This window comes from Pecten maximus, chromosome 5, assembly GCF_902652985.1.
Source record: "Pecten maximus chromosome 5, xPecMax1.1, whole genome shotgun sequence".
NCBI lineage: Eukaryota > Metazoa > Mollusca > Bivalvia > Pectinida > Pectinidae > Pecten > Pecten maximus.
The window spans coordinates 33,022,327-33,050,237 of NC_047019.1; the positions used below are offsets into that span (position 1 = coordinate 33,022,327).

Below are 27,911 nucleotides of genomic sequence, written 5' to 3' on the forward strand. Positions count from 1 at the left end.
AAGCGTCCAATCAAAACACATATTACAAATTGCGAATTTGGAAATTATGGGTTGGCGTGTGACCGCCATATTGAACACCACGCCAGCGTAATGACTGCGTAAGATCAGTAAAAAACACACGTTTTTATCCGACAGAAACAGTTTACTACGTGCTGATTCAAGAATATCGGAAAGATGGAGGCAGTAAGAGCCTTCAACAATGAGGTAAATATAGACACTGAATATATTCACCCCCTGTTTCTCTCAGTGATTACCATGTGGCTTCTCGTCCACTGATAAAGCCGGCATGCAAGCGTGGTTATTGTTCACACGCGTCTCGTCGTGTATTCAACATTCATATGGCGATATTGGTTTTGTTAAACTTGGTCGGCATTTGAGGAGTTTTCGTGTACGCAATACCATGATTCTGTTCGTTTGCAAGTTTGACGGTTCTTTGACTTTCCAACTGGGAAGTGATTCCTAACTCAATATCCTGACTTGTGTCAACTTCATAACTCAGTGACGTTGTTGATATCGCTGTCATTGACAGTTTCTCCTTTTTGTTTACTCGAAAGTTTTTATCGATAATCCTTAGTCGCAAATTCAGAAACTGTCCAGACTGCATTCTATTCGATGATGGTCTTGGGTTTCATTACAACACTAAATAAAATTACGATTCTTCATACTAGAAATGTTTGAGTGTCAAGTGGTTCTGGGTCTTAGTTTACACATCCCATGTATCTTTGGTTTTTAAATATGTCTAATCTGTCTATCATAATCAATGAGACCTTGGTATTTATTTGGTTTGCTCAAGCACGGGTTCGTTACAAGTGATATGAGATGGGTTGCACAAAAGGGAAGAAGCTACATCCTGACAGACCTGCCCCCCCCCCCCCCCCCCCCCCCCCTTTTTTTTAAAACAAACATCTGCAACGTTAACACTTTCATTCTTTTTTGTCCACCAGAACGAGTGTGTTCTTTTCCTTTTATATTCTACTGAGTTGGGGAAAAAAATTACCCATTCCCTGAAGCATATGAAATAGTGTCGGACATTGAGCAAGAAATACATTTTTTTTAAAGTACTAAACAGTTACAGCTTGATATCATGAAAAATAAAGTACTAATCAAATACCACATAGCCTATGTCCAATGGTCACATGATATGAATTGGAGTGCTAATAAATGGAGAAGCTAGTTCTGTAAAGGTGCCAGTGTTACAACATTTGGTGCCATCTCTTAGAGTTTAAATATGGCAAAATATTTTCCTTTTCACAATCCTCTGGTAAAATTTCACAATAAACACTGGATTCTAAACTAAAATGCCTTTGTATCATTAGGATTTTGCAGTTAGTATTGTTTCTCCCACCATCTTTACTTCCACTGCAGAGCATATCCAGCTTGTTTTTCTTTATGTAGTTTTATAGCAAAACAGAAAATAGTGGGACAACCAAGAAAGCTATGAGGCTGAATCTGTGCCTAGTTGATCAGCAAATTTTATAGAAATTAAAGACTAATGAAAGTACATCTCAATTTGTTTGTAAGTAGCCCCAACTCTATGTTGAAATATCAATACTGGCTTCAATTCCTGTACTTACCATCACAGCTTTTTACTTTGGTATACCTGTTAACCTGTAACAATTCAGGATTTTCCCCCGCAATATATTGAAGGGACATTTTTTTTCTTTCATTCTGATAATCATTGTTTTAAGCACTTCTAGGTATATACACTATAAATTTATTTCAATCCAAATGGTTGATCCTCTTTAAGACACTCTTGAGATTGCAAAAGGCACTAGTCAGTGTAACTTCTCATAGTGTTACTGTCACTCAGGTCATGCTTCTCGGCTCGGGTAGTAGAGCAAACGTTTATCATGCCGAAAGACTTCAAATGTTAGCTTGGCTTGAAATATGATATTTGTCATTCAGCTGATTGAGTATTATGATTCTATGGATAGATTGATAGATCTGTGGATTAAAATCTTCACACCAGAGACCTGGTTCTAGTATATATTCTTGCTGCGATGCTTAGTTTAACCTTAAACTTTTACAAAAAGGAATTGCAAAGTACCCTCCTTTACAAACTAATGAAACTATATGTTATACAATCAAACCTGCCTTAAAAAAGGACAGTCATACCTATATCATAATACAATAATTTTTACCTGCTATAGCTCTCGGGGATATTCCTGACTGATAATCTACAAAACATGTCATTCAATTTGGATTCCCTTATCTTTCCAAACACCAATTAATTACATGTACCTGTATTTTGTTACATATGATATTAAAATTGATATATGATTGTTTATTTTTGCATGGAGCACTGTAGGGTGGCTGCAGTGGTGCCATAGAATATTGTATTGGTACTTTCACTCAACAGCTAACTATCACTTTACATATTCATCAAAAGATAACTTCGGTATAATAAGAAGTTCATCATTTTACAATATCTGTCTCGATCATTAAAATCATCGGTATAATAAGAAGTTCAACATTTTACAATATCTGTCTCGATCATTAAAATCATCCATTAGGAAATGTCTCTTAGTCTGAGGTGGAGCCTTGTTCATTCAAACTAGTTCAGATTTGTTGTTACAATAAATATCCCAGAATACCCTACCTTCGGAAAAGAAACCCGTTCTTACTGAATAAAAAAATGTTGAGTGTCCCCTGATCGGAGAGACCAGACATATCTCAGACTGCAAAACCATGTACTCTGTTGTTTGCATTGAAGAGGTCTGTTATTAAACTTGCTCCATACTTTTGTTGAGTTAACAGTATCTTGCTGGAACCTGTGGCACTGTGTTCTTAATATGTGATAGCTTACTTCAGTAACTTGAACTTGATTTTGCCTAATGAATTGATTGCATACTAAATTGAGAGTCAATTGTTATTGATTCAAATCAATATGAACGCTTAAATGTGTAAAATAGTTCATTATGATCAGTTACTCCCACTCTAAGTAATATGGCGATGCTGATGGATGTGACTGATGAGATTTGTTGTCCCTAGCATGCAAACTGCCATATTACCAATGATGTTTCTGTTTACTTTTTTCACCTTAAAATGTGTTTGTATTAATCATGATTACTTTGAGCATTTCACGTTCATCACTGGATGGAGTGTCCTAGTCAGTCACTCTCATTTATGTATGTCAACAAAAACATGTTCTATTAATACTGAGAACTCAGGTTAATGCAATAACGTTTTTGATATTTTAGCAGGAACAATATACTGGTTTCCCTAGAATTGTGTATCATTGTATTGACCTTTGTGATTATATCACACACTGCGAGTGTCCGTTAAGCAGGTTTTACTGTATTTAATAACATTTCACTGGTTATCACTCAAACAAGTGTCTTTTGTGTGATTCAAGTGATTTCTTTATATAATTATGTATGGTAATATAAAGTAGAACTGTTACAAGTACCCTAACATGGGTTGGGTTTGTCATGAACCCGTGCCAGGTTCAAAAATGTGTACTTAGGTATCTCAAAATATATATATAGGAAACACTGTCACTCTCCAAATACAATATCCCTGTACTTAATTCTCACAAGAGGAATGCTTTATAAATCTCTTTGGAATGTATTCAAATGCAACATTGTTAGGCTATAATTTTAATTTCATATTGCTGGCTTTCCCAATGTATGGATAGCACAAGATGTTTGTCCCAATGAGATTATGTCCTGCTTCTTGCATTGGTTCCAATGAGATTGTGTCATGCTTCTTGCATTGGTTCCAGTGAGATTGTGTCATGCTTCTTGCTGCGATTTTTGAATGGTCATAATTATGTTGGGTACGTATACCTAGATACGGTTCAGGTATCAAAATTTTGGGTACCTGCGGACAAAATTCTGTACCCATGATGACTGCCCTGATAAAAAGGTACAGGAAAAAAATGTATTGATATCAGAATATGTCCAAAAATTACTGGAATAGAAAATTAATAACCTGCTTTAATATGGACCTCTCTCTTTTTAAAAAAAAAAAAGAGATTAATGCAATCCTCATTAAAGTCATATTTATTTTTCTGTTTTCAGCTCTCTTCATTGTATGAGACCCGGCCACCAATATCTCGGGCAAAAATGGCCAATGTTACTAAAGGTGCAATAAAGGCCATCAAGTTCTACAAGCATGTTGTGCAGAGTGTGGAAAAATTTATTCAAAAGGCAAGTGCTCATTTTTGTCTTTTTTTGTTGATTATAAAAAGGGGAAATTTTCAGAGATAATTTTCGGTATTCATTCTGTAATATGTATTGTCAATACTTGTGTACAGTTCTCCCATTGAAAACTGTTTTCTGCAAAACCAACCTCAGACAGGGGATTCAGGTCCCACTGTAATATATTACATCGTCATTCAACCAACTACTTCTGAAATCTGTGTGAGAATATGACCCAGATTCAGGCTTGGTGTACAGTAGTGCTTGATTTATGATAATTCACTGTTTATAATAATGTTTTTACTTTTGCAGTGTAAGCCAGAGTACAAAGTTCCAGGGCTTTACGTGATAGATTCTATAGTTCGACAATCTCGTCACCAGTTTGGATCAGATAAAGATGTATTTGCACCAAGGTTTACAAAAAATGTAGTTGCTACGTTCCAAAATTTACTGAAGTGTCCCAATGAGGAAAAGGTAATAATAAATAAAAACATAAAAAGATTTTATAGAAGATAGATAAAATCACAATAATGGCATTATGTCTGGTATGTATGTAGATTTACTGGAAGTCCCTAATTAAGAATAAATCTGAAGTGAAGGGAAATTTAGACAATTTTAAGCAAAGAAACTATATTTATGTGTTTTATAGAAAAATCTTAGCGAAATCTAGAAATATATAGAAATATTCTCTGTTAATAGCTAGAGATGCAGGAGTATTACTACTTGAGAGAGTCTAGGTTTGCTCCTGACTAGTCTCATAGGGCATATCTGAGACATATCTCAAAAAAACTGTATTGAAGTTGCATTGTTTGTACGTACACAAGGTTTTATATTTAAACAGCATTGTGAAAAATCAAGAAGAAAAAAATTCTCTTAAATATGTCATCTTCAAAATATTTCTTTTAAACATTTCAGAGTAAAGTTATCAGAGTATTAAACTTGTGGCAGAAAAATGGTGTTTTTCAAAGTGAGATTGTACAACCCTTACTGGATCTAGCTGTTGACTCTAATGACATGAATCTTGTGGCCGCAGGTAAGGCAATACAACATTATAAAATTCAAATTTCATGAATTTACGGATAAATTAATCACAGAAATATGGTAAAATTTTAAGCTTGTTGACATTCAAATGTCATTATGTCTGTTAATTCCCTATCAAAGAGAAATGAGAATACTCATCTGCTGTCATCCATTCCAGTCTGAGATTCTGTATATTGTGTCGTGTTCTAATAGAAAAAAATTAAAATGTAACAATAAGAATCAGTTGAAGTCTAGCCAATTAAAAGCTCAATTAAGTTCTCATCCATATTTGTATGATAGGCTTTTGTTTTGTTCTCTGAAGTAATATGATAATAAAATTTGTATAGAAAAAAAAGAATTCTTTATAGTTCTCTTATCCTCATAAATTCATTTAAATTGAGCTTCACAATCCTGCGTTGTCAGTCTCTTTTTTTGTAACATATTTTGTGTGCGTTGTAATGTAACAAAGTTGTCTGCATGGATTGATTTTGTAGCTCAAAGAGCTGTGGACAATTTGTCAGCGAATAAAGCTGGACCCAGTGCAGCTCCTCAAGCAGTACCACCCCAGCCCAATACTGCTGAGGGAAGTGGTGAGGGTATGGAAATGTCTTCACAGAATGACATGCTCAACACCGTCACCCAGCTACTTCAGCAGACCCAAACGGTAGGGTATGACTCGGTATGAATTATATATCATATCTCAACAGCTATAAAGCTTTCTAAACAATTCAGCTTTTAAAATGAAAAGATAATAGTTCTCATTTTCTGAGATTATAGATATATTTTAAATTCAATGAGATAAGGAAGTGTTGGGCTTCCAAATGTTTAGCTATATAAGGGTGTCATGATACAGGTTCTTCATACCACAATATAAATATTGGTCTGAATTTTTTGCAAACTCAAAATCAAATGTCAAGGATTTATAGAATAGAGTAATAGGTGTCCTGGAATGTAATTTGGTTTTTGGCAGTTGAAGAAATGTAGCTTATGAGTCAACAGATTTGTCGTTCCCTTACCAGATCAAACCTAAGTATTGCAGTGGTTGCAAAAGACATTGCTTTCACACTGAACTTTTTTAGTCTATACTATGGGCTGTTCCAGGAAAACATATATGGGATGGGAGGGAAGGCACTTCGAAATTAGGGACCCACCTATATAAGCCATTTTAAGTTTTGACGACCCTCCAACATATCAACTTTTTTTTGGAACATTACCCTGGTAAAGAAGCAGTTTTAATGTTAAGAAGAAAATCGTAATTTTGTACATAAGACCCGTTTTAGGTTGTTACCCTGGTGAATACTAGCCGCAATATATCGTTCAGCTAGAGAACTCTTCTCTTCAGCTTGATAGGGTAAACGTAAGACTAGTAAGCCTGAGGTCTTGGGTTCGATCCCTTGCGGAGGCAGTGATTTAGATTCAATTAATCATGCGCTCTGTTTTATCTGCAAGAATTTTTGTTACATATGGGTGTAATAAAAGAGAATATTTACAAATTACAAATCAAAACTTCTAAAAATGAAAAAAAAAAAAGAATGCATGAGAGAATTCATAATGAACCGACAATACCAACTGAAGGCTAATATTGAAGAATAAAGCATCCTGTTGCTCCACAGACATCATTTTCTGGTAAAATGTAAATATAACTGCTGAAAAGATTGAAAACATGAAACACATTTACATGAAAAGACATATTTTTAATACCATAGATTTGCGCATATGTGCAGATACGTTTTTGAGGTTAATTTTCCGAAAAGAAAATGGGGAAAAAAATAGAGTAATGTTTAACTTTAACTGCTTGGTAGCTGAATATTCCAGCACAAGACAATAGAAATCTGTAACTTATTAAGGCTGAAATACAACATTTAGTTGAAATCATCGGTCAGATTTGACACATTGGATTGACAGGTTGTTTACATTACGCCATGATAGGCCTAGTCAGCTTGCAAATTAGAGTGGTCCCATCTACAGTGTTTGTACAAACAAATTAATTAATCCTTCCCCGATAAGCTTGTGATTTTTATGCTAGTATGATCTTTTGTGGCATCTGTACAAGATATATACAAAGCTAATTAGGCCCAATTATAACAAGATTGACTAGTCACTAGTTTAAATCAATAAATTAAACATGTCGATAGGATAAATTTTGTAGAAATCATTTGTCGCTGTTTATTTGATAGTGGAAGAATTGTCTTGCTCAAAATTGACTACACGGAATACCATTGCCGATTTACGTAATTCGGACGCGTCTTGTGGTTTGAGTCTTATAAAATTTCAAAAGTTAAAGCATTCTAGTGTTAATTACCAATTACAAGAGTACAAGACTGAATCAAATCGTTGGTACTTAACATACTTTTTCTTTCTACAGAACGTTCACTAATTTTTTTCCTTGTCTGAAAGTACCTATACATTGATTTCTTAAGGTAATTACCTGTGGAAATTGTGATTAAAGTGTCCAATTTTATATCTGACAAAAATTTGCTACTTCTTCTTGGGACCACAATGTGAACACCATTTTCAAAGTCTTGTCCAAATCTTGCTTGTCACGACTACCCCCTTTGCCTAAAAGCAACACATTATGAAAATGAAAACAAGATTTCAATCAAATGATTTTAAAATGATTTAATTGTAATTTATTAAAGTACTGTCCTGGGATCCCATATATGTTTTCCTGGATTTGTATTGAAAACAATTACATGAATAGGAGGGTGGGAGAAGTCGTTAAGTTGGTAAAACTTGCTCACTAATCCCTTTGTCAATTTATGGCAATAAAATATGTTTAAACTAATAGAAGGATGTCTTTGATTTTCTTTCTGCAGCTAAACAAGTAACAAATATCAGAAACATTGACAATATTCTATACAGTGGGATGATATACTATTTATGTCCTGTATTCAAAATGACACCTCGGCCATATATAGATAAAGAATTTGGAAATGTGTAAAAATAAATTTACCGATAAATTGTGAAATATTAAAACATCAAATAAAGCATGATTAGGTAGGTTTTTGTGTACATATACATTATAAATATGGTGTTTTGTATCAGGGAACCACAAGTCTCAGTGCCCAGCAGCAGCAGTTACAACAACTTCAGCTACTGCAGCAACAGTTAATACAGCAGACACAGTTAATGCAACAGGCCCCTTCTCAACAGGGATCATCTCATGCTATTGACAGCAATCTTCTCTCCCACATACAGACTCTCACAAACCAGCTTCTCAACAAGACTGATAAGTCCACAGAAGGAGGATTCAATAAGGTGGGTGTATACTTGTTGGAAGCTTGCTCATCAGATATCGGTACTATGAACATAGCGCAAAGAACTAAATATATTCTTCTTGGGTGCTAACAAGATTCCTGTAGTGATGAATAAGTACCATTGTTTGGATCTCTTTTTCAGAAATTATTAGATTTCGACTACGGTGAAAGTGATGATGAAGATGAGCATGGGATGCCAGGTGGAGGAGGGGGTGGTGGGTAAGTGTGGAAATTTTTAACAAAAATTTTATGCATGAATACAAAAAAAGAAAGCTCTACTACTTGTAGTGGAAATTGATTTGTTTTTAACAGATGCACTATTTCTTCGATTGAACTGAAAGAAAATTTTAAAATTCCATACTTAAATCTCATATTCCATTGTCATGCTCCATGGATTTTGATACTGATAAAGGCTGACGGGAAACCATCTACAATTTTGATAATGGCCATAATGCTCAAAAAGAATGCCTGATCTAAAAGAATCATCTCTTGTGATCCCTAACTCTGTATATTAAATTATGGTACCAATAAAAACAAAATGGCTGATAGATGGCAATCTTGGAACTTTAGATATGTGATTAAAAATAAGTGCTGAAAAAAATTCATGGATTAATTGTTGTTGTCACATATTTTCAGAGTGCCAAATCTTTTAAACGATCCAGCTTTCTTACAACAAATACAACAGATGTCTCAAACAATCCAGAAGACAGAGCAAATACAAAATGAACTGAGCATGCAGAAACTATTACAGCAACAAGCTGAATTTGACCAGCAAATTAGACAGGTGAGAATTCTCATGTAGTGACAAGGCCCGAGGATAATAAGAAAAAGTCATGTATCATAGTCATGGTTTATAAGCCGACCATCATAACATGTTGCGCTAAACAAATCGCCCTTTGTCATCCATCCATGAACAGAATTGTTATCACTATTTCCAGAAAAGTGCTAGATCGAATTCACTCATTTTATTTGGAGGTTCATTTTGGTCTTGATTTTGATTTTTCTCTAATTCATAGATAGTATGATTTTCTTGTTGTCCGCAAATGCAAGTACAAAATCAGTCATTTTGAGACTGTTCAGAAAAACAAAAAATGGCCGACAGCCAGTTATCACTATTTCTATAAAAAGTTCTTCATGGATTGGTTCTCAAATATCAAGGTAGATATTCCTCTTTGTCTCTATTTGTATATGATCATTGGCTGATTAGAATTACAACAGTTGTAGTTTGTTATCACTCTTTCTCGGCCTCATATGTAGGTTCCCGTTGTTTAAATATGATTATAAACAAAAGAAGAAGATGAGAAAAGATCATTCCTACATACACCAAAAAAAGGTTATTTAATGATGGGTACCAATATCCCTCTTTTATAGGTTATCTGGTGAAATTGGCAAAAAATATGAGGGCTACCTGTCTTAATGTATTCAGAAGGGCTACCTGAAAACATTTATGCCTATATATATATATGACATACAAAAATATTTTAAGACACTTAAAACATTAAGACAAGTCAAGATACTTGTTCAAACAGATAAATAGGGTAAAAGTTAACTTAAATCATTGAGTACAAAAGCACAGGAAATTCCACATGCTAGGAAAAGTGATTGATGAAATTTTGAAATAAATATATCATGTCATGTCATTTTTTTTTCTTTCAGCCTCAAATGTCACAGATCCCCTCCCTTATGCCCCCTGAACCACACCCTCCCCCTCCTATGCAGCCTGGGTACCCAATGATGCCTGACCATCAGCCTCCATCGGATGATTATCAGGATATTGATGAGCGAACTCAGGAGCCCATGGAAGAAGAACGTCACAGAGAGGATAGAGATCGGGACCGTAAACACCGTAGATCAAAGCAATCTTCAAGAGATCGATCTCGCTCTAGGTAGTTGTTTGTTAGTGTGGAAGGGTGGTATGTTAGCTCACTTTGCCTTTAAGCAACCCAAATGTTTACCTCATTTTTAGAGATTTACACCATCTAAATTGATTCATGAACAACTTCATTCTAAGAGTATATTATGTCTTACAACAGATTGTTATCAAACTTCTATTTTGCAGAACACCTAAAAGAAGAAGACGCACAAGATCTCGTTCTAGAGACAGGCGGAGACGGTCAAGGTCACGAGATAGGCATCGCAGGTCAAGGTTAGTAAATAAACATGTCATAAGGGGTATCTAGTAAACAAGATGCAATTTTTGTTTATATATTGTCTTGAAAACCCTGTAGTTATAGATATTAAGATATATTTGTTGGCCTATATTCTGGAGCTATTTTTGAGGGCAAAGTCATATAGAAATACAGTCAAACTTCGATGTTTCGAAGTTCAAGGGACTAACAGAAAAACTTCGAAACAGCGGGACTTCGAATTATTCATGGTTGACAATAGATCGATGTTTTCTTGATAATGACCATATCTGTTAACGTTACATGTCCTCAGTGTCTTCGTGTTGATCGTCGCCTGTCAGGCTCACATCGAAAAGTTTAGTTAATTTATACCTCAAACACAACAAAATAAAAATTCTTTTCATTAATTATATCTAAGCATTTTATTAATTAAACAAAATATGTATCGTTACAAAACACTTATATCGCGTTTAACAGATAAAGCAAAAGAAGTACAATGCACACTTACGTAAGTCGTTAGGCTTTTCTGCTAAAGACATGTGCGTTTACGTTATGTGCATATAAAATACGGAATGCCGATCGGTTGGAGAATGCATGATTGAATGACAAATAATCGATTTACTTGGATATTTATGTATAAGTTTGAAACGTGACACTTTGAATATGAGTGAAGCCATCGCTAATTGTTTGTGTTTAAAATTCGTCCGGTTGTTTTACAGTTCCGTAAAATTTACTCACCGACCGCTGATTTCAATGGTGGCGGAGATTATCAGAGACGACTACCGAAATGTTTTACCGGAGTGATTAAATGTCATGGCTTCTAAATACACCTTTTATCTATCAATTTGGTCTGATTATTAATTAACCCCATGACCGGGAGTGACAACACACGCTATCGTTATCCCTATTGTCAGTCAGGGCATTTGGGGGAGAGGTGTGAAATCTTGCCGCAGGGGTCACGACAAACACCTGTCCAGTGGTCAGTACAGGTGAATTTTTTGTTCGAATCATGAGATGTCAATTACCTATAATATCATAGCTAACGGGTCATGAAAAAAGTTCGATACATCGAAAACTTCGATTTAAAAAAAATCGAATCATACATAGTTTCTTTAGTAGTGTTATATAGTGAGAAAATTCGGGACCAAGCAAAAAGTTCGATACAGCGAGAAATTCGAATCAACGAAGTTCGAATCATCGAGGTTTGACTGTAGCTCCAACCAATGGGTTGAAAATTGCAGCCATGACGACATTTGAAGCTTTTGGTCAGGATCTAGGATTGGACTGTCAGTTAGTGTTGTTTCATTTTGATATGTACATATTTGTGTACATTTCAGGTCCCGTGACAGGGAAAGGGAGAAACAGAGGGAACGCGAAAGAGAAAGGAGAAAGAAAGGTTTACCAGCAATCAAAGAGGAATGTCTTAGCAGTAAGTTTTCAATAGTTTTACATTAAATTTCTTGCTGCACATGTCTATATAAAACATTAAATACATTGATGTTTCTGTTGAAATTTTAAGGTTTTAGAGAACATCCTGGCATCAAATTATCTTTATTATTGGAAATTTTTGGGGATAAAAATGAAATTCTTTTATAGTTACTGTAATCGGTTATCTGTAATATTTTCTGACATTTGACATAAAGTTTCAGGGGGCCACGGTGGCTGAGTGGTTAAAGCGTCCCGAAACTTTATTACTAGCCTTCCACCTCTGGGTAGCGAGTTCTAAAAACAACATGGGGCAGTTGCCAGACTGATAGTAGGTCGTTGGTTGTTCTCTGAGTACTCCGGCTTTCCACCATCTCCAAATCCTGGCATGTCCTTACTGACCCTGGCTGTTAATGGGATGTTAAACAAACTAAACCAACCATAAAGTTTTAGTATTATGATTATGAACAGAAATTTAGGTTTACAATATTTTTTCAGTCTGTACCACAACGCTCTTCATTGGACATTTGGCAAAAAGCACATCAGAAGAAGAGTTACGGGAGGAACTTGACAAATATGGAACCGTGGAAACACTTCATGTAAGTTACTAGATATTTATTGTGATTACCTGGAGGGAAAATCCAGTAGAAACTTGGAATAGACGACTTTGGTTCAGCAAAGAAATGTTCATATACAATAACAAAACTAGCCCCTTCTTAAGTTACACAAATAAGCCCACTGCAGCTTTGAATAAAAGTCAGATAAATGTGTAAAAACATTTCTGTAGGTTTGTTTTGTATTTTGCACAACACGTTTGCGTCTCCCATACTCCCAACATCATGTCCAGTTAAGAAGAATGGTTAAGATCATTCTTGAGTAATAACAAGTAGCTTTCAACCCATCTTACATGACTGAGGTATCTAGTGATGTTTATCACATACTATGTTAAATTGGCTGGATCTGACCTATATTTTATGTTTGATTGGCCCATGTTTTCCCCATTACTTTGTGTATCTATTGGTAAACCTTTTGTTATTGAATTAGTTTATGACTAGGGACCCTGAGCTTCCTATATAAGTCGAGTAATGTATTTCGATTTTTCAGATTATACCTCCAAGAGGATGTGCATTTGTGTGTATGTCAAGGAGGAAAGATGCTAACAAAGCATTAGACAGATTGAAGGGATACAAGCTCAATGGATCTGATTTGAGGGTAAGTGCTGTACATGCATATCTGTGTTACAGGAAAATAAAGTTCTGTTTATCTATCTATCCTAACCACTCAAGATACTTTCATGAAGCTTCCTCCATGTGTACCTTAACCTTGATACCTTATATTTCCTTTTGCTATAGCGAAATTTATATTTTCAAAAAATGTTCTTGTTACCATAGAAACAAATCCAGCATTTTCCAGTTTTGCTGTAGTGTTCGTATATGTCTCAAAAACAAAGACAATCTTCATGAAACCTGAGTTAATCTATCAATCTGGTGCTCAGCTGTATTCTATACTTCATTTGACATAACAATGCCATTTGTTTTTAGGTTGCTTGGGCTCCAGGCATAGGTGTAAAGGAGTCGGAATTTCGGGATAAATGGGATGTTGATGCAGGGACCACATACATTCCCTGGAGCAAACTGCCAGATGATCTCAGTAACTTAATAGAGGGTGGAATCATTGATGAAGAAACTTTACCAGAGCACCTCAAAGGTATAAAACATGTGCTAATATAATCTAAAGCTATTAATTACATTTACATCATCAGCCATAGAAGAGCAAGGACTGTTTCGATGGTTGGCATGCCATGTCATTTGCACCCTTTCACATTAGCATGGTTCTTGGTAAAATCCAACTTCAGTCTATATAGTTCATTCTTAGGATATTTCTCTCCTTTGAAGAAAGGGAGACATATTGTGTTAGTCCCGGTTCTGGTTGTTCTTATGATGATTTCTTTTCTGGGACATAACTTCTGAACCCTTGCTGATATGTTGATGAATCTTAGAGGATACTTGCACCACCTAAAGCTGACATGCAGTGCATTACCATTAGGTCACAGTGACCTTGACCTGAAGGTTAAATAAGTGCAAATTTTTTAACAATTTCCTGTCCATACCAATCTTTCTACGCTTTTGAAGATATGTTGATGAAACGTGTAGCATAGTTACGTTGCTTTCTCTGAAGATGTTGTGCTGTGCATAGTATATAACCTTGATAAATCATTAAAATAAACGAAGATTTGCCATTATGTCCCATTTGATAGTCACAGGAGTCCAATCTGCAGTAGCATTATTGGATATCCCTGCTATTAAATTTATAAGTGCCTCAAAGTTTTTGTAGGATTTGAATTTTAAAGATTACTTTATTGTTGGTGTAGGCTCTCTTATTGGGAGAGAAAAGCCAGATATTGTTGAGGAACAGACTCAACAGGCTCCCCCACCTCATCCACCTTTACCCAACAACCAGGGACCACCACCTATGGGACTACCAGGACCCCCCACCAGTGGGCCTCCAGGAGGCCAATTCCCACCGCCTGTTCCAGGTAAGTCTATTCTGAATAAAACAGACATCTTTTAGGAAAATAATGCAGCTACAATGCTGTCAATTATGGCTGCTATCATGAGAATTCTCTTCCAATTTCTACTACGGAACAAATTAAACTTAGAATTAGCACCCGTTAAAATGGAGTTTACTGTACTGCATATAGAGATAATTGATGGAATAGAAAAGGTAGGTATGTATGGCAACTTTTGAAGTTAAATATTGTGATTTTAATACCCAGCATAGCCAGTTGCTCAGTGTCATTGTATAATGTTGCAGGTATGTTGCCCCCTACCTCTGTCATGCAACACATGGGAGTGATGCAGCACATGATGGTACAGGGTGGACTTCCTGGACAAATGCCAGCAATGCCACCACAAATGACAATGGCAGGCATGCCCCCTCAATTACAGTCAAGTCAGGGCATACCCTCAGTACCTGGCATGATACCCCTCCCAAGTGGGATGCCGACAGTCAGACCTCAGGTAATTAATATTTGGCAAACAATTATTTTGCAGTCAGCAGGTTTTCATTATTTTGAGATAGATATTTAAAAGATAAGATCACTGAGAAATTCATCAACCAATATCAAGTTAGTTAATAGAAAAGATGGAAATGATGTGATATATTTGATAAGATCTTTTGTGATAACATTTACATGAATTTGAATTGCAAACATTGTGTTTGAAATAACTGGTGTTACTACTAGGGCAGCAGTGCCCAGCCAATTCAGTTGTTTTGTTCTGAAGTCTACTGAAAATCAAATTGTATGATATATATATGTAAAACCAAATTAAAGAAAAAAAAATACATATTCTGTTAAGGGCTATTCTGGAATTAACCTTATGGGGGAGAGGGCAGCACCTTTACCAACCAGTCAACCAAAATTGGAAAAAACACCAACAGAAAATAGTTCAAAAAATTATTTAAGTATAAATAAGTGAAATTTGTGATGGTATACAGAGATATCCAATAAATTTGACTTATTATTTGCATAACATTTTCAGGTCCCCAGTTTTTCCTTCTTTGTCTTTACAACTCGGGGTATTTGTATTAGACTTTAACACTGACTTTGCATATTTGCATATGAAAATTCTGAAAATATAAGTATTTTGGGGGTGTTAATTTCATGTTTCATTTTACTGGTTATGTCAGCATACACATTGATAAATACAGTCCTGATCCAGTCCAAATCAGACATCACCGCGATCCCTTTTTAATGAATAATTATTGATTAAAACATTTTAAAAGCACATTGATTCTTGAGATTTATTTATTTGGTATATCATCATACCTGTAGTTTGACATTGGTGAAACCATGCTTTCACTACCACTGCTACTGTTAACAAGTGATAATGACTAGCGACAATTGTATGGGGATGCATGAAAAGAAGTTGTTTTAATGTTTGTAAAATGCACATTTGTTTCAAATTCTTAATAATGTAAAGATTTTAAACTTTTTCGCATATGTTTAGTATGCATACCATACACATTTGTTTTGTCAACTGTTACCGCCATTTTCGAAACACAAGCAAATTTGGTCATGACATCATTAATGCTGTATGGCCAGTAAACCCATGCTTCTGATTTTACTTCTTAATGATTTCCTTACAAAATGCAAAATAGCCACCTTATATTTTTAGCCCACCATCATCAGATGGTGGGCTTTTCAAATCGCCCTGCGTCCGTGGTCCGTCGTCCGTCCGTCCCTCCGTCCGTCCGTCCCCCCGTCCCTCCGTCCGTCCGTAAACAATTCTTGTTATCGCTATTTCTCGGAAAGTACTGAAGGGATCTTTCTCAAATTTTATATGTAGGTTCCCCTTGGTACCTAGTTATGCATATTGCATTTTGAGACTAATCGGAAAACAACATGGCCGACAGGCAGCCATCTTGGATTTTGACAATTGAAGTTTGTTATCGCTAATTCTCAGAAAGCACTGAAGGGATCTTTCCCAAATTTCATATGTAGGTTCCCCCTGGTGCCTAGTTATGCATATTGCATTTTGAGACCAATCGGAAAACAACATGGCCGACAGGCAGCCATCTTGGATTTTGACAATTGAAGTTTGTTATCGCTATTTCTCAGAAAGTACTGAAGGGATCTTTCTCAAATTTCATATTTAGGTTCCCCTTGATGCTTAGTTATGCATATTGCATTTTGAGACTAATCGGAAAACAACATGGCCGACAGGCAGCCATCTTGGATTTCGACAATTGAAGTTTGTTATCGCTATTTCTAAGAAACTAATGAAGGGATCTTACTGAAATTTCATATGTAGGTTCCCCGCGGTGTTTAGTTATGCATATTGCATTTTGAGACCAATCAGAAAACAACATGGCCGACAGGCGGCCATCTTGGATTTTGACATTTGAAGTTTGTTATCGCTAAATCTCAGAAAGTACTGAAGGGATCTTTCTCAAATTTCACATGCAGGTTCCCCTTAGTCCCTAGTTGTGCATATTCCATTTTGGTAGCGATCAGAAAAGAATATGGCCGACAGGCGGCCATCTTGGATTTTGACATTTGAAGTTTGTTATCGCTAAATCTCAGAAAGTACTAAAGGGATCTTTCTCAAATTTCACATGCAGGTTCCCCTTAGTCCCTAGTTGTGTATTTTCCATTTTGGTAGCAATCAGAAAAGAATATGGCCGACAGGCGGCCATCTTATATTTTGACATTTGAAGTTTGTTATCGCTAAATCTCAGAAAGAACTGAAGGGATCTTTTTTCAAATTTCACATGCAGGTTCCCCTTGGTCCCTAGTTGTGCATATTCCATTTTGGTAGTGATCAGAAAAAGAATATGGCCGACAGGCGGCCATCTTGGATTTTGACATTTGAAGTTTGTTATCGCTATTTCTGAGAAAGCACTGAAGGGATCTTTCTCAAATTTCATAAGTAGGTTCCTCTTGGTGCCTATTTATGCATATTGCATTTTGAGACCAATCGGAAAACAACATGGCCGACAGGCAGCCATCTTGGATTTTGACAATTGAAGTTTGTTATCGCATTTCTCAGAAGGTAATGAAGGGATCTTTCTCAAATTTCATATGTAGGTTCCCCTTGGTACCTAGTTATGCATATTGCATTTTGAGACCAATCGGAAAACAACATGGCCGACAGGCAGCCATCTTGGATTTTGACAATTGAAGTTATCGCTTATTCTCAGAAAGCACTGAAGGGATCTTTCTCAAATTTCATATGTAGGTTCCCCTCAGTGCCTAGTTTTGCATATTGGGACCAATCCAAAAACAACATGGTCGACAGACAGCCATTATCGCTAAATCTTAAATTTTATACATTTTGTATATAGGTTCCCCTTGTTTGAAAAGTACTAGCTATAGAGGGCTGTTTCTGAATTTACACAGATTAGTAAGATTTAAAGGAAGGGAAAAGTAGAGAAAAGATCAATCTGACATGGAACCTATGAAGATCATTCAATGGTGGGCGCCAAGATCCCTCTGGGATCTCTTGTTTTTACTGAACACACAAAATACCCAGCTTTATTGATTTTGTGACAATTTTACCCCATCATGCTCAAATTAAACATAAACCCTTGTCAGCCACCCACAACCCCATCAGTCAACCCCTTGCAAGGTATTACCGTAATGAAATATTAACTGCCACTCGCCTACCCATGTGGACATTTCTGGAATAGCCCTAAATTCATTCTCAGAAATATGAAATGTTTTAAATGGTTCATTGGTTTCCATTACGAAATGACTGGCCAGATATGGTTAGTATTGAGCAGTCTTCAATTACAAGTATTATACACCAAATCTCTACAGTTATTCTCTTTCGAACTGTTTTTAGGGATCTTGATGAGTTGTGAACAATTCTTTGTTTTTGAAATAAAATGTGAAATACCACTTTTACATTACAGATTGGTCAAATATCCTCTGCAGGAGGCTTAACACAGATCACATCATCTGCAGGAATACCTCCCTCCTCTGTGGGTAGTTTGTTCACTAGCACAGGTGGGCTTCCCCATGTGTCTGAAGCTGCCATCAATGCTGCTCTGCGCCCGGGATTTCCTGCTGGGGCAGGATTCCCTCAACGCTTTGGAATCAATCTGCCACCAGGACAAGGCTTTAGGATGCCTCTCTTCAATCCAACACAGGGTGTTATCCAACAACCTCAACTACAGCCTAAGCCATCTCTGTTGGGTATAAGACCACCATTTAATGTGAATCCTGCCGATAAAAAAGAAGAAAAACCGTCTCTACTCGGTCGCCCTCCTGGTGACTGGCAGCAACAGTCTAAACCTCAGCCACCACCAGATTTCTCAGATGATCTAGACACTGATGATCGTGATATTAGAGAAAATGCTGGTAGTGGTTCCCAGTCAAAACAAGAATTTGGTGGTATGCCACCATTTGGATCTCAGGGAGTGCCGGCAGCTACATCACAAGACAATATGAATCAATCTGGCCATCCCCCAGGGGCAGGTAGAGGTATGGGACCAGGTCTTGGGCACCCACCTAATGTTGGTATGGCTCCCCCTAATTTTCGGGGACCTAGACCATTAATGGACATGAATGGACCCATGGGCCCTGGCATGGGTCCAAGAATGGGAGGACCACCAGATGGATCAAACAGGTTCATGAGTCCAAGGGGACCAATGCCAGGCAACATGGGACCCAGAGGATACCAGGGAGGTCCTCCAGGGCCTGGTGGACCTGGAGGACCCAGAGCAGGTTTCATTGGCAACAGGCCAGGGATGCCTTTTCAAAGGTTCCCTGGTAATTTTCAACCAAGACCTGGTTTTAGAGGACCTCCTGGTGATATGATGAGACCTAGGTTTGATATGGGAGGCAGAATGAATGCCCATGATGGGGAATTACGTAATGATGAAGAGGAGGACAATTTCCGTAAGGAAGAAAAATTTGATAGAGGACACCCTCCTTTTGGTAAAGAGGAAAGTGGTCCCCCAGGAAAGAATTGGGGAGACAATGATGACAAAGAGGATGACTTTCAAGATGGTGGTGGATTTAGAAGGGACTTCAATAGAAGGGATAGAGGAGGACGAGGTGGAAGACGAGGAAGGGGTAGAGATAGTTTTGGCGGTAGAGATGATAGACGGGGAGATTTTGATAGAAGAGACAGACGTGATGACAGGTATAACAGAGATGACCGGGGAAGGAGTGACTGGGGAAACCGTGATAGAGGGGGAAGGGATAGACGTGACAGAGACCAGGATGGTCCTAGCTTCAGGGATAGGGGACGTGACAGGGATGAAGAGCAGGAGAATGTGGGATTCAGAGACAGGGGTAGGGAAAGGGACAATGAACAAGAAGGTCCTGGGTTCAGAGATAGGGGACGTGATCGTGACAGTGAGCAAGAGGGAGGTTTTGGCAGAGATCGAGGTAGGGATAGGAGGGAACGCGACAACCGTGATCAGGAACGTGACAGGGGAGCAAGGAGAGCAAGTAGATGGAGTGATGTGACAGATGTTGAACTTCAAGAAAGTACACCCACTTTAACGGGAGTGTTACCCGATAAACGTGTTGAAGAGGGTGAGGTAGGAGGTACAAAGGATGAAGAGGTGAGTGCACCTCAGGAGGAAGGGGAGGTAACAAGTGCCCCTGCTCCACTCCCACCTGCTGTAATTAATGAACCAGACAGTGTAGTTACTAAAGTGAATGGTCCAGAACTTGAAAAGGAGGCCGAACATGCTCCTCCTTCAGAAAATATAGTGCCGGTAGTTAAACCAGTGACAAATGGAGAAAGTGAACCCAAACCTGAGGTACCTCCTACACGAGACCCAGAATCATTAGAGGAGGGCGAGATAGAATGAAATTAATGATCATATTAGGCTAATATTTTTTGTTTCTTTGTATTGTGCATCTTTTAAAAGTTTGCTCTGTTCATCAGTTGAAAAGACAGATGAAGTAATGAATGTGATAGGACACGAGTCGTTTTCATGAATTTGAATCATCCTTCATCCTCGTTGGTATACATTTGTATGATTAAAAACAGAACTAAGAATGAAAATATCGTTTGCCTGTTGATATTTTATGAATCTGTTTATATTTTATAGGCTTTAAACTGCTTATAACCAGAAATAGCTACATTTTATTTCTCTGTTACTACACCCGACATCCGTGATGTATAATAAAATAAATTATATGTATATAAAGGTAGGAGCGGCAATTCAAAGTTGCATCCTTGTGTTCATTTTTTTAGATCATGTGAAATTTAATAATTGTAAATATATGGTTTTAATGCTGTGTCTAGCCCTTTGAATGCAAGAGACAGGAAGTAAGAATGTTGTATGAGTGTCTTAGGAAACGAGTTGTACTGAAATTTGTTTCCTGGTATAACATACTATCTTTGTTGTATACTGAATATACCATGTGTGGTTAGAAATGTTGCCAATATCTCTTTGAAAGTAGATGTACCAGCAATGGATTAAGTATCAATTTCCAGTTATTCTGTATATTTTATTTTAATATTGGTATTTTTATATACCTGTCAAATTTCAATGTATTATGCAATACTGACTGCCTGTCAGTCGACAATTTGACAAGTTTTTTTTAAAGTTTTTCTTCAAAGACCTGCAGTTAATTCAAAACGGTGTTTCATTATTGATTCCTTAAAGGGAACTTCATGTAGGTTTAATTTGTTAGAATCTTTTAATTTTTTTTTTTACTAATTTTGGACATGTTTTTACTTTTCGATTACAGCAAAATTTTCAGAGGAAGTATTTTTAAGATATTTCAATATGTATGTACCAATAGTTACAATGAAAAGTACTGTACTGAAAAGGCTCAAAAGGGCCTGTTTAGCACAATGTTAAACTGCTTACGAAGTACACTGTTGCATCCATTTGTGGTGCTACTGTTATATGGTTTTCAAAATTTCAAATCCAGTAGGACATATAGTATAAGCTGTAGTCTTATTTCAACACTTCTCATTGAAAACATTCCGCTAAATTATGCTAAATGCAGACACATATTGTTTCTAAGGAAATTATTGTGACTGTTAAATTCATTATTGTGTTAATTTATTCAAATTCTGGTATATGCTAAAATTTGAGTTTGCCAAAATAAATACTGGTACATTTAAATGCACAGTACTTGGTTTTGCCACTTTCCATTTATTGTAAATTTGTAGTCTTCGTATTTTGAGTTTGCTTGTACATGTATTAATACTCTTCACAAAATTCACAAATGTTCAGAAAGGAATATACATGCATATGTAATGGTTAGTTCAATACAATTCAATTTTATTCAACTTTAGGCCTTACAGCCCATCAGTTAAGTTAAAACAAAACGACCAAATTGTAGAACATAATACCGTAAGTTTGTTTGGGTGGGTTATTTACTTTCTATTTTTAATTACTGTACTATTGGTACATCATTCATACCATCTTTGGTATATATTGTATGCCATTAATGATTCTATTTATGCTAGTGAAACATGATGAATGAGTCTTGTTGGTGGAAACAGAGATGTCTTCTCAAAAAGAAGAAATCTCCAATAAACTTATGAAATGTGAGATGTGTTGAATTCTGTTTTAAGGATATATATGTATGGTTCCGAATATTGGCTAAGGAGATGTTATTAGAAATTATACATTATATTACAAATCATCATCTATGGAGGGAAGTAAGTATATATCTGGTATTTCAACTGCAATAAAATGAGGAACTCCTATAGAAATGCTTTTCAGTTGGATCATTGCAAATAAAAAGGATGGAAGGGTAAAATCAAGGAATGCTCCAGTGGAGTAATGTAGGACAGCAACTTAATTCTTTTTATATCCTTTTTATTTAGCAACTTCGGTGCCTAGAAATCAGTTTCTTGATGTCTTTTAAGACAAACATCAAGTAAGCATAAAGGACGATGGGATGAATCTTAATTTGTACTGAAAACAATTGAAGAAACGGGCATTGTATCGGAATTGGTCTTCAAACCATTGAAAGTGACTGATGGTTCCTACAAAACTTTTGAATACTAACCTAATAAGTCCAATTTTGTAATAAAGGAATCTTTATATTGTCATTCTATTCTAATTGAAGAAATATACAAAAATATCTCCATCCTGGGAAGTCTGCAGCAACTAACATAGGTCACGGAAGGTAAGTGGATATGTTTTGCCGTGATGAAAATAGGTTTCAGCACTACCAATAGAATTTACCAAAATTGATGCAAATGTTAATTGTCTAACCTTAAACTGGGTTTCATTGAAAATCAAAGTCTTCGGTTAGTCGAATCATTTTGCAGACATTGACCTGGTGAATCTTTAAATGATTTTTTTTTCAGTATCCTGTGTTGTGTCTCGAGTTAATCTTGATCTAGTATATTGTAATTTACTAAGTAATTTGGGAATCCTGTGCAATCAGTACATTAAAAAAATTTAAGCAACAATCTTGTGCTCACGTTAAATCCGACTGCAACAAAAATGTTAATTATGGACTTGGAAGGCCAGAGCATGGTTCCAGAGCCATGCTTATTTACCCTACTAGGTCCTGCTAAATTAGAACAATACAAACATCTTTATTTTGTATTTATTTCAGTTTAATAATTTGTTAAACAGGACAACCTATGTATGGACTATTTAGGTTTTCCTCGCTTGAAGAACTATTGCTCTATCGTGTTGCTTATTCCACAGGATCGATACAAGTTGACAAAAATCACATCCAATTCTGTTTCTGATTAGATACATTTTAATTCCATAACTTTGCAGATAAACACTAATTTGTATCAAGATTTGTGCAAATAAAAGGAAGTTGTGTCAAACCTTTGTTGTTATTGCTTCATATCTGTTATGCCTTGTTTACTTAGCCTGCAGTGATCAGTTTTGAACAAAAAAACTGCAATGATCTATCAGAAAAATAATCCTAGCTGGCTGTCATCACTACAACCAAACCTAAATCTTTTCTAACAAAAACGAAATGACAAAGTAGAAAAAAAAAGAATACATTTTTACATGTTCTACATGCTTTAAGGACATGTCTCGTAGTGAAGATATGACTAGTCCACAAAAGTGCTCAAGTGGTGAAAATAATGTCTTTGGCGTCTCATTATTATTAAACAGATAAAGACCACTACACTTTGTCTCTTGAAAACTAGATTTTCTGGATAAACTGTATTTTTCATTATATAACACTGATGTACACAAATTCCTTGGAATGGAGATCTACTTTGAGATGCCAATAACACCACATGCCAATCTTGCCCCAGCATTGCCAGTTGTTTTGCTTAGGTCGTGGCCTCCTTTACCTAGATCATCGACATCAGCATGGATCTGAAACAGGAAATGTGTCTTTAAGTAATTTAATCTTGGAATATTTAGATTGTTAGATGGATATTTGATTAGAAGAAAATTTAGACCCAAACCTAATGTCAGAAGTGTCAAGTCCTAAGGGGGTCAAATTGGCTAAACTTTCAACACTTTTCTTCATATTGGCAAAATCCTACAATCCAACACACTATCTTTGGAAAGGTCCTATGGTGTTTTCTCATATTTGTAAATTTCTCATTCCCTTGAGTCGCAGTTTCCCCGTAGACATGGTGCAAAGTTTACTATAATTTTAAAATAAATCGAAGTCTTGTATGGCAAAAAACATCCATCTTATTTAAAACAAGGACACAGTTGTCAAGATCCCCCCCCCGTCCACGCAGATATTGTATTACATAAAAGTGGGCAACATGCATAAAAACATGAAACACATGACATAGCATAAATTTATAATCAAAACATGTATCATCAAGTTGCTGTGAAAGTAATTAGTAACGATTTAATAACATAATATACTGTATAGTGAACTATCAAAATGAGATGGTCATGCTTGAATTCTCCCTTTCTTCCTACTAGATAGTTCTAACTAAATATGAGTATGACGATAATCAAACTTAGCGACCGGTTTAGGCAATGTCTACCAAGCAAGTTTCATCAAAATCTGATCATTACTTCAAAAGATATCGTGCTGAAACCAATAGGCCAATAAGATAGCAGCAGCCTCATTAAATATGCGCGGAATATGTTGATAATGGAACTTGAGCAAGGGATTTAGGTAATATTGTCTACCAAGCAATTTTCATCAAAATCTTATCATTCCTTCAAAAGATATTGTGTGGAAAGCGAATCCGGAAGGACAGAACCTATCTGGACCCCAAACCTATCACAGAGAATGTATATTTATCCGTCTGATCCCAAGAACCTTGGGTGCAGTGGTAAAACTGGTTGATTTGGCAATTTTTTTTTTCACATCTAGAAATCCTAAAACCAAACTCTTTGTCATTGAATGGGATTCAGGTTCTTTAACCTAACTGAAAATTTCATTATGTTTGGGGTCCACCATTTCACCTTGGGGACGAGATGCATTTTAATGTCATTTACACTTTTTACCAGAAAAGGATAAATAAGCATAGAGTTAATTATTATAATTTCATTATTAATATTTCACACTGAATTATGACACTACTGGAGAACAAAGAAGATGGTATACCCGTTTGTATACACACAGGGACTGGTAGCAAATTGCCCACCTTAACATAGTAGTTTATAATTTATGTAGACTTGTGTTGTAATGACTGCTGTATTTTCATGTACTGAAATTTTGGTTAATCACCATTTTGCATTTTGAAGGCAAATTCAAAGATAATTGTATTTGACATTGATATTACTTTTGATGCATGGCTATTTCACTGCCTTTCAAAAATCATATTTAGGCCAATGAACATCAGAACTCTCTGTAGTGATTGTGGTAATTACTACATATGACCCCGAAATGTTTGGAAACTTGAGTTGGATTATAAAATGAGCGGACTGATCTGTTTATGTGTGGTGACATGTATATGTATGGTATTTTGAAAAATGACCAATGTTTCAATATATTTGTGTTTCTGTCCACAAAATGTGCTGAATATAGATGAAAACATAGACAAAGTGCTGACCCAATGTCGGCAGTTTTTGATTACTTTCATTAAGGCAGGAATTCTGATGTTAGTCGGCCCATATCAGGTTATTAAAAGGCCAATAAAACACCAGAAACCTTTGTTTTAGTATAACCTACCACCATAGTTCTGCCAATGACGGACTCTTCCCCTGTCAGTGAGACCAAACTGTCGGTTATGTTAACTTGAGCTACTCCATCTGCCCCAGCAGTTACATTTCCCAGATCGCCATGATGTCTTTCCTCATCTGAAGGTGCACCATGAGTTTTACCCTTAGGGTTGAAATGTGCCCCAGCACTCGTACAGCCTAGCAAAAAATAATGCAAGAAAATAGTTAAGTAGCAGTGAGTAATTTACTGGACAATACATACTCCAGTAATGATGGGCCTTAATGATCACTAATCTTTATGTGAACATCAAATAAGTGATAAGAATTTTAATAGCAAATAACCGATGCTGCACCACGGCATAATGATCTCACTTGCCCTTTGGGCAGGTGATTAAAGGGCAAGTGAGCTGAAAACTTTGGGAGCGGGATGCCGATGGGTACGACGGGGCAACAGCATAAGCTCATGGTTACTTGTAACCAGCGAGTTAAAAAAAAGGATAAACGAGATCCTAGAGGGATCTTGGCACCAGCCATTGAATGAACTATATTGGTTCTATGTCAGACTGATCTTCTCTCTAGTTTTCCCCATCTTTCCTATTAATAAGAGGCCCAATGGGCCTGAATCGCTCACCTGCTTCTATAGAATGACTTTGGAAGTTAATCTAAGTCATTTATGCAGATACTAAATAATGCAGATTACCACTTAATTAAATTATCAGAGAAGGCTAGTTAGGTTTATTCATTTAAGTAAATTTTGTATAAAGCTTCATTCCAGCATACTATTGGCCCAATATCAGATTTATCATCTCTTGGCTATCAAGAAATCTTTATTTATGGATTTTAACATTACTCCTGTGACCTTGAATGTATGTTAAGGTCATTCATTTGAACAAATTGATAGCAAGGATTGTTTACGGATGGACAGACCATGGACCACGGACGTAGAGCAATTTGAAAAGCTCACCATCATCAGATGGTAGGCTAAAAATGGCACTAATAAAATTTCTGAAAATAAGCATAAACTTGAGGAAAAACTGTAGGAACAAGATATGGCATATTGATCAGATCCAAAACATGACATCTGGAAATCCCTCTTAATACCCACCATTAGTATTGTCACCAAACTCATGCACGTGGAAGCCATGATCACCTTGGGCCAGTCCTTTCAGCTCTCCTGTCAACTTGACTGTATCACCTTCCTGAGAACAAAGTACCAGAAAAATGGAAGAATAAAACATGACTTTACTTACATCAAATCATTAAATCTAGATTTTTTTACACATAAACAAAAGAAGTCATTCATCACAAGTATTATAATGTGGAATTTGGTGATGTTTTCACAGATTAATGTTTTTTGGATGCAACGCTTCGTATTGAGCGACACAGTATGTTAAAGAAGAATGTTTCTCAATGACTGTCGAATATAGTATGCGACTATGCGCTGTATCAGTTTAAATAAACGTTTTTTTTCATAGTCGATTTTAGTGAGGTGGGGTGTGTTTCGCTCGCGACGGAGTTACCAACCTTATAATTTCCCAGGTATGTGTACTGTGGAAACTATAAGGTTGGCAGCTCCGTCGCAAGTGAAAGAGCATCCCACCTGACTTCAATCAACTAAAAAACACATTTATTTAAACGAACGGTAATAATATAGCTAAATCCTTTGTTTGCATTTTCCCCAATGATTGTCCAGTAGAAGTTTAAGTTGTCTTGCATCTGTTGCATCTACAACAGATAGGCACATGCTGTGGCAAGTTGTTCAAGGCATCTAACGTTACAAGTTACAACGCGGAAACTAAAGAAGTTTTTTTCCGGATGTCCAGGTTACATCGATTTTTTAATGACATGTCCTCTTGCGACAAATAATATAGGCCTAACGTTTCGCTAGGCTACACTCCACAGCCTATATACATGTATATAATATATACTATAGGCCTAGATCCTACCGCCTGGTCGGGTTTTGGCCTTCCGGTGGAGTGTCATTCACTTGAAGTCTAGCTAGTACATTACCTGTTCGAAATGCACAGTACCAGTGACATCTCCGTCACCTTTAAACACGCAAACAGCTTTGACTGGCATCTTGATATGGGTCTCTAGTTGTAAAATCTACAATACGATTCGTGACCTATGTACTACGGGCATGGAACTGTGTTGTGCTCGTATACTTTTCTACTGCTAATAAATTCGGAAAACGAAATTATCTTTAATCATAAAAAAACAAATAATTACTGCCACCCTTTTTATCTCATGGTTAAATCTACTCTCAACTCAAAATGAACAATGTGTGAGAAAGAATTTAATTAGGTAAATAACCTATTCGCCCGAATGATGGGAATGCGTTTTCCGTATAAATGTCAGCATTTAGGATTTTATATTATTTAGACCTACCTTTG

General features: G+C 36.4%; 2 protein-coding genes across 3 annotated transcripts; one reads left to right on the forward strand and one right to left on the reverse strand.

Moving 5' to 3' along the window:
* Nucleotides 1-40: 40 nt before the first annotated feature.
* Nucleotides 41-23,249, forward strand: LOC117327824 (SR-related and CTD-associated factor 4-like). 2 transcript variants are annotated; one of them, XM_033885022.1, is made up of 17 exons: nucleotides 41-204; nucleotides 4,023-4,151; nucleotides 4,455-4,616; nucleotides 5,058-5,175; nucleotides 5,657-5,841; nucleotides 8,208-8,420; nucleotides 8,562-8,638; nucleotides 9,056-9,203; nucleotides 10,076-10,305; nucleotides 10,479-10,565; nucleotides 11,883-11,974; nucleotides 12,469-12,569; nucleotides 13,075-13,182; nucleotides 13,512-13,677; nucleotides 14,342-14,506; nucleotides 14,785-14,990; nucleotides 18,388-23,249. In XM_033885022.1, the coding sequence occupies exons 1-17, from the start codon at nucleotides 175-177 to the stop codon at nucleotides 20,299-20,301; spliced, it is 4,131 nt and encodes a 1,376-aa protein (XP_033740913.1). In that variant the 5' UTR covers nucleotides 41-174; the 3' UTR covers nucleotides 20,302-23,249. The 2 variants fall into 2 exon arrangements, with proteins under 2 accessions (XP_033740913.1, XP_033740914.1); XM_033885023.1 differs by having other exon boundaries at nucleotides 5,657-5,826.
* On the reverse strand, nucleotides 23,159-27,697 carry LOC117327826 (superoxide dismutase [Cu-Zn]-like). Its single transcript, XM_033885026.1, has 4 exons — nucleotides 27,529-27,697; nucleotides 26,624-26,717; nucleotides 25,529-25,716; nucleotides 23,159-23,757 (listed from the first exon to the last, which is right to left on the reverse strand). The coding sequence occupies exons 1-4, from the start codon at nucleotides 27,595-27,597 to the stop codon at nucleotides 23,650-23,652; spliced, it is 459 nt and encodes a 152-aa protein (XP_033740917.1). The 5' UTR covers nucleotides 27,598-27,697; the 3' UTR covers nucleotides 23,159-23,649.
* Nucleotides 27,698-27,911: the final 214 nt, after the last annotated feature.

Coding starts and splice junctions, on each gene's coding strand:
- LOC117327826 (XM_033885026.1), bottom strand. CDS start 27,597: ATGCCAGTCAAAGCTGTTTGCGTGTTTAAAGGTGACGGAGATGTCACT. Junction 26,718..27,528: donor GTACTGTGCATTTCGAACAG/GTAATGTACTAG, acceptor CTTTGTTCTCAG/GAAGGTGATACAGTCAAGTT. Junction 25,717..26,623: donor GTTTGGTGACAATACTAATG/GTGGGTATTAAG, acceptor ATTTTTTGCTAG/GCTGTACGAGTGCTGGGGCA.
- LOC117327824 (XM_033885022.1), top strand. CDS start 175: ATGGAGGCAGTAAGAGCCTTCAACAATGAG. Junction 4,617..5,057: donor AGTGTCCCAATGAGGAAAAG/GTAATAATAAAT, acceptor TAAACATTTCAG/AGTAAAGTTATCAGAGTATT. Junction 11,975..12,468: donor CAAAGAGGAATGTCTTAGCA/GTAAGTTTTCAA, acceptor ATATTTTTTCAG/TCTGTACCACAACGCTCTTC.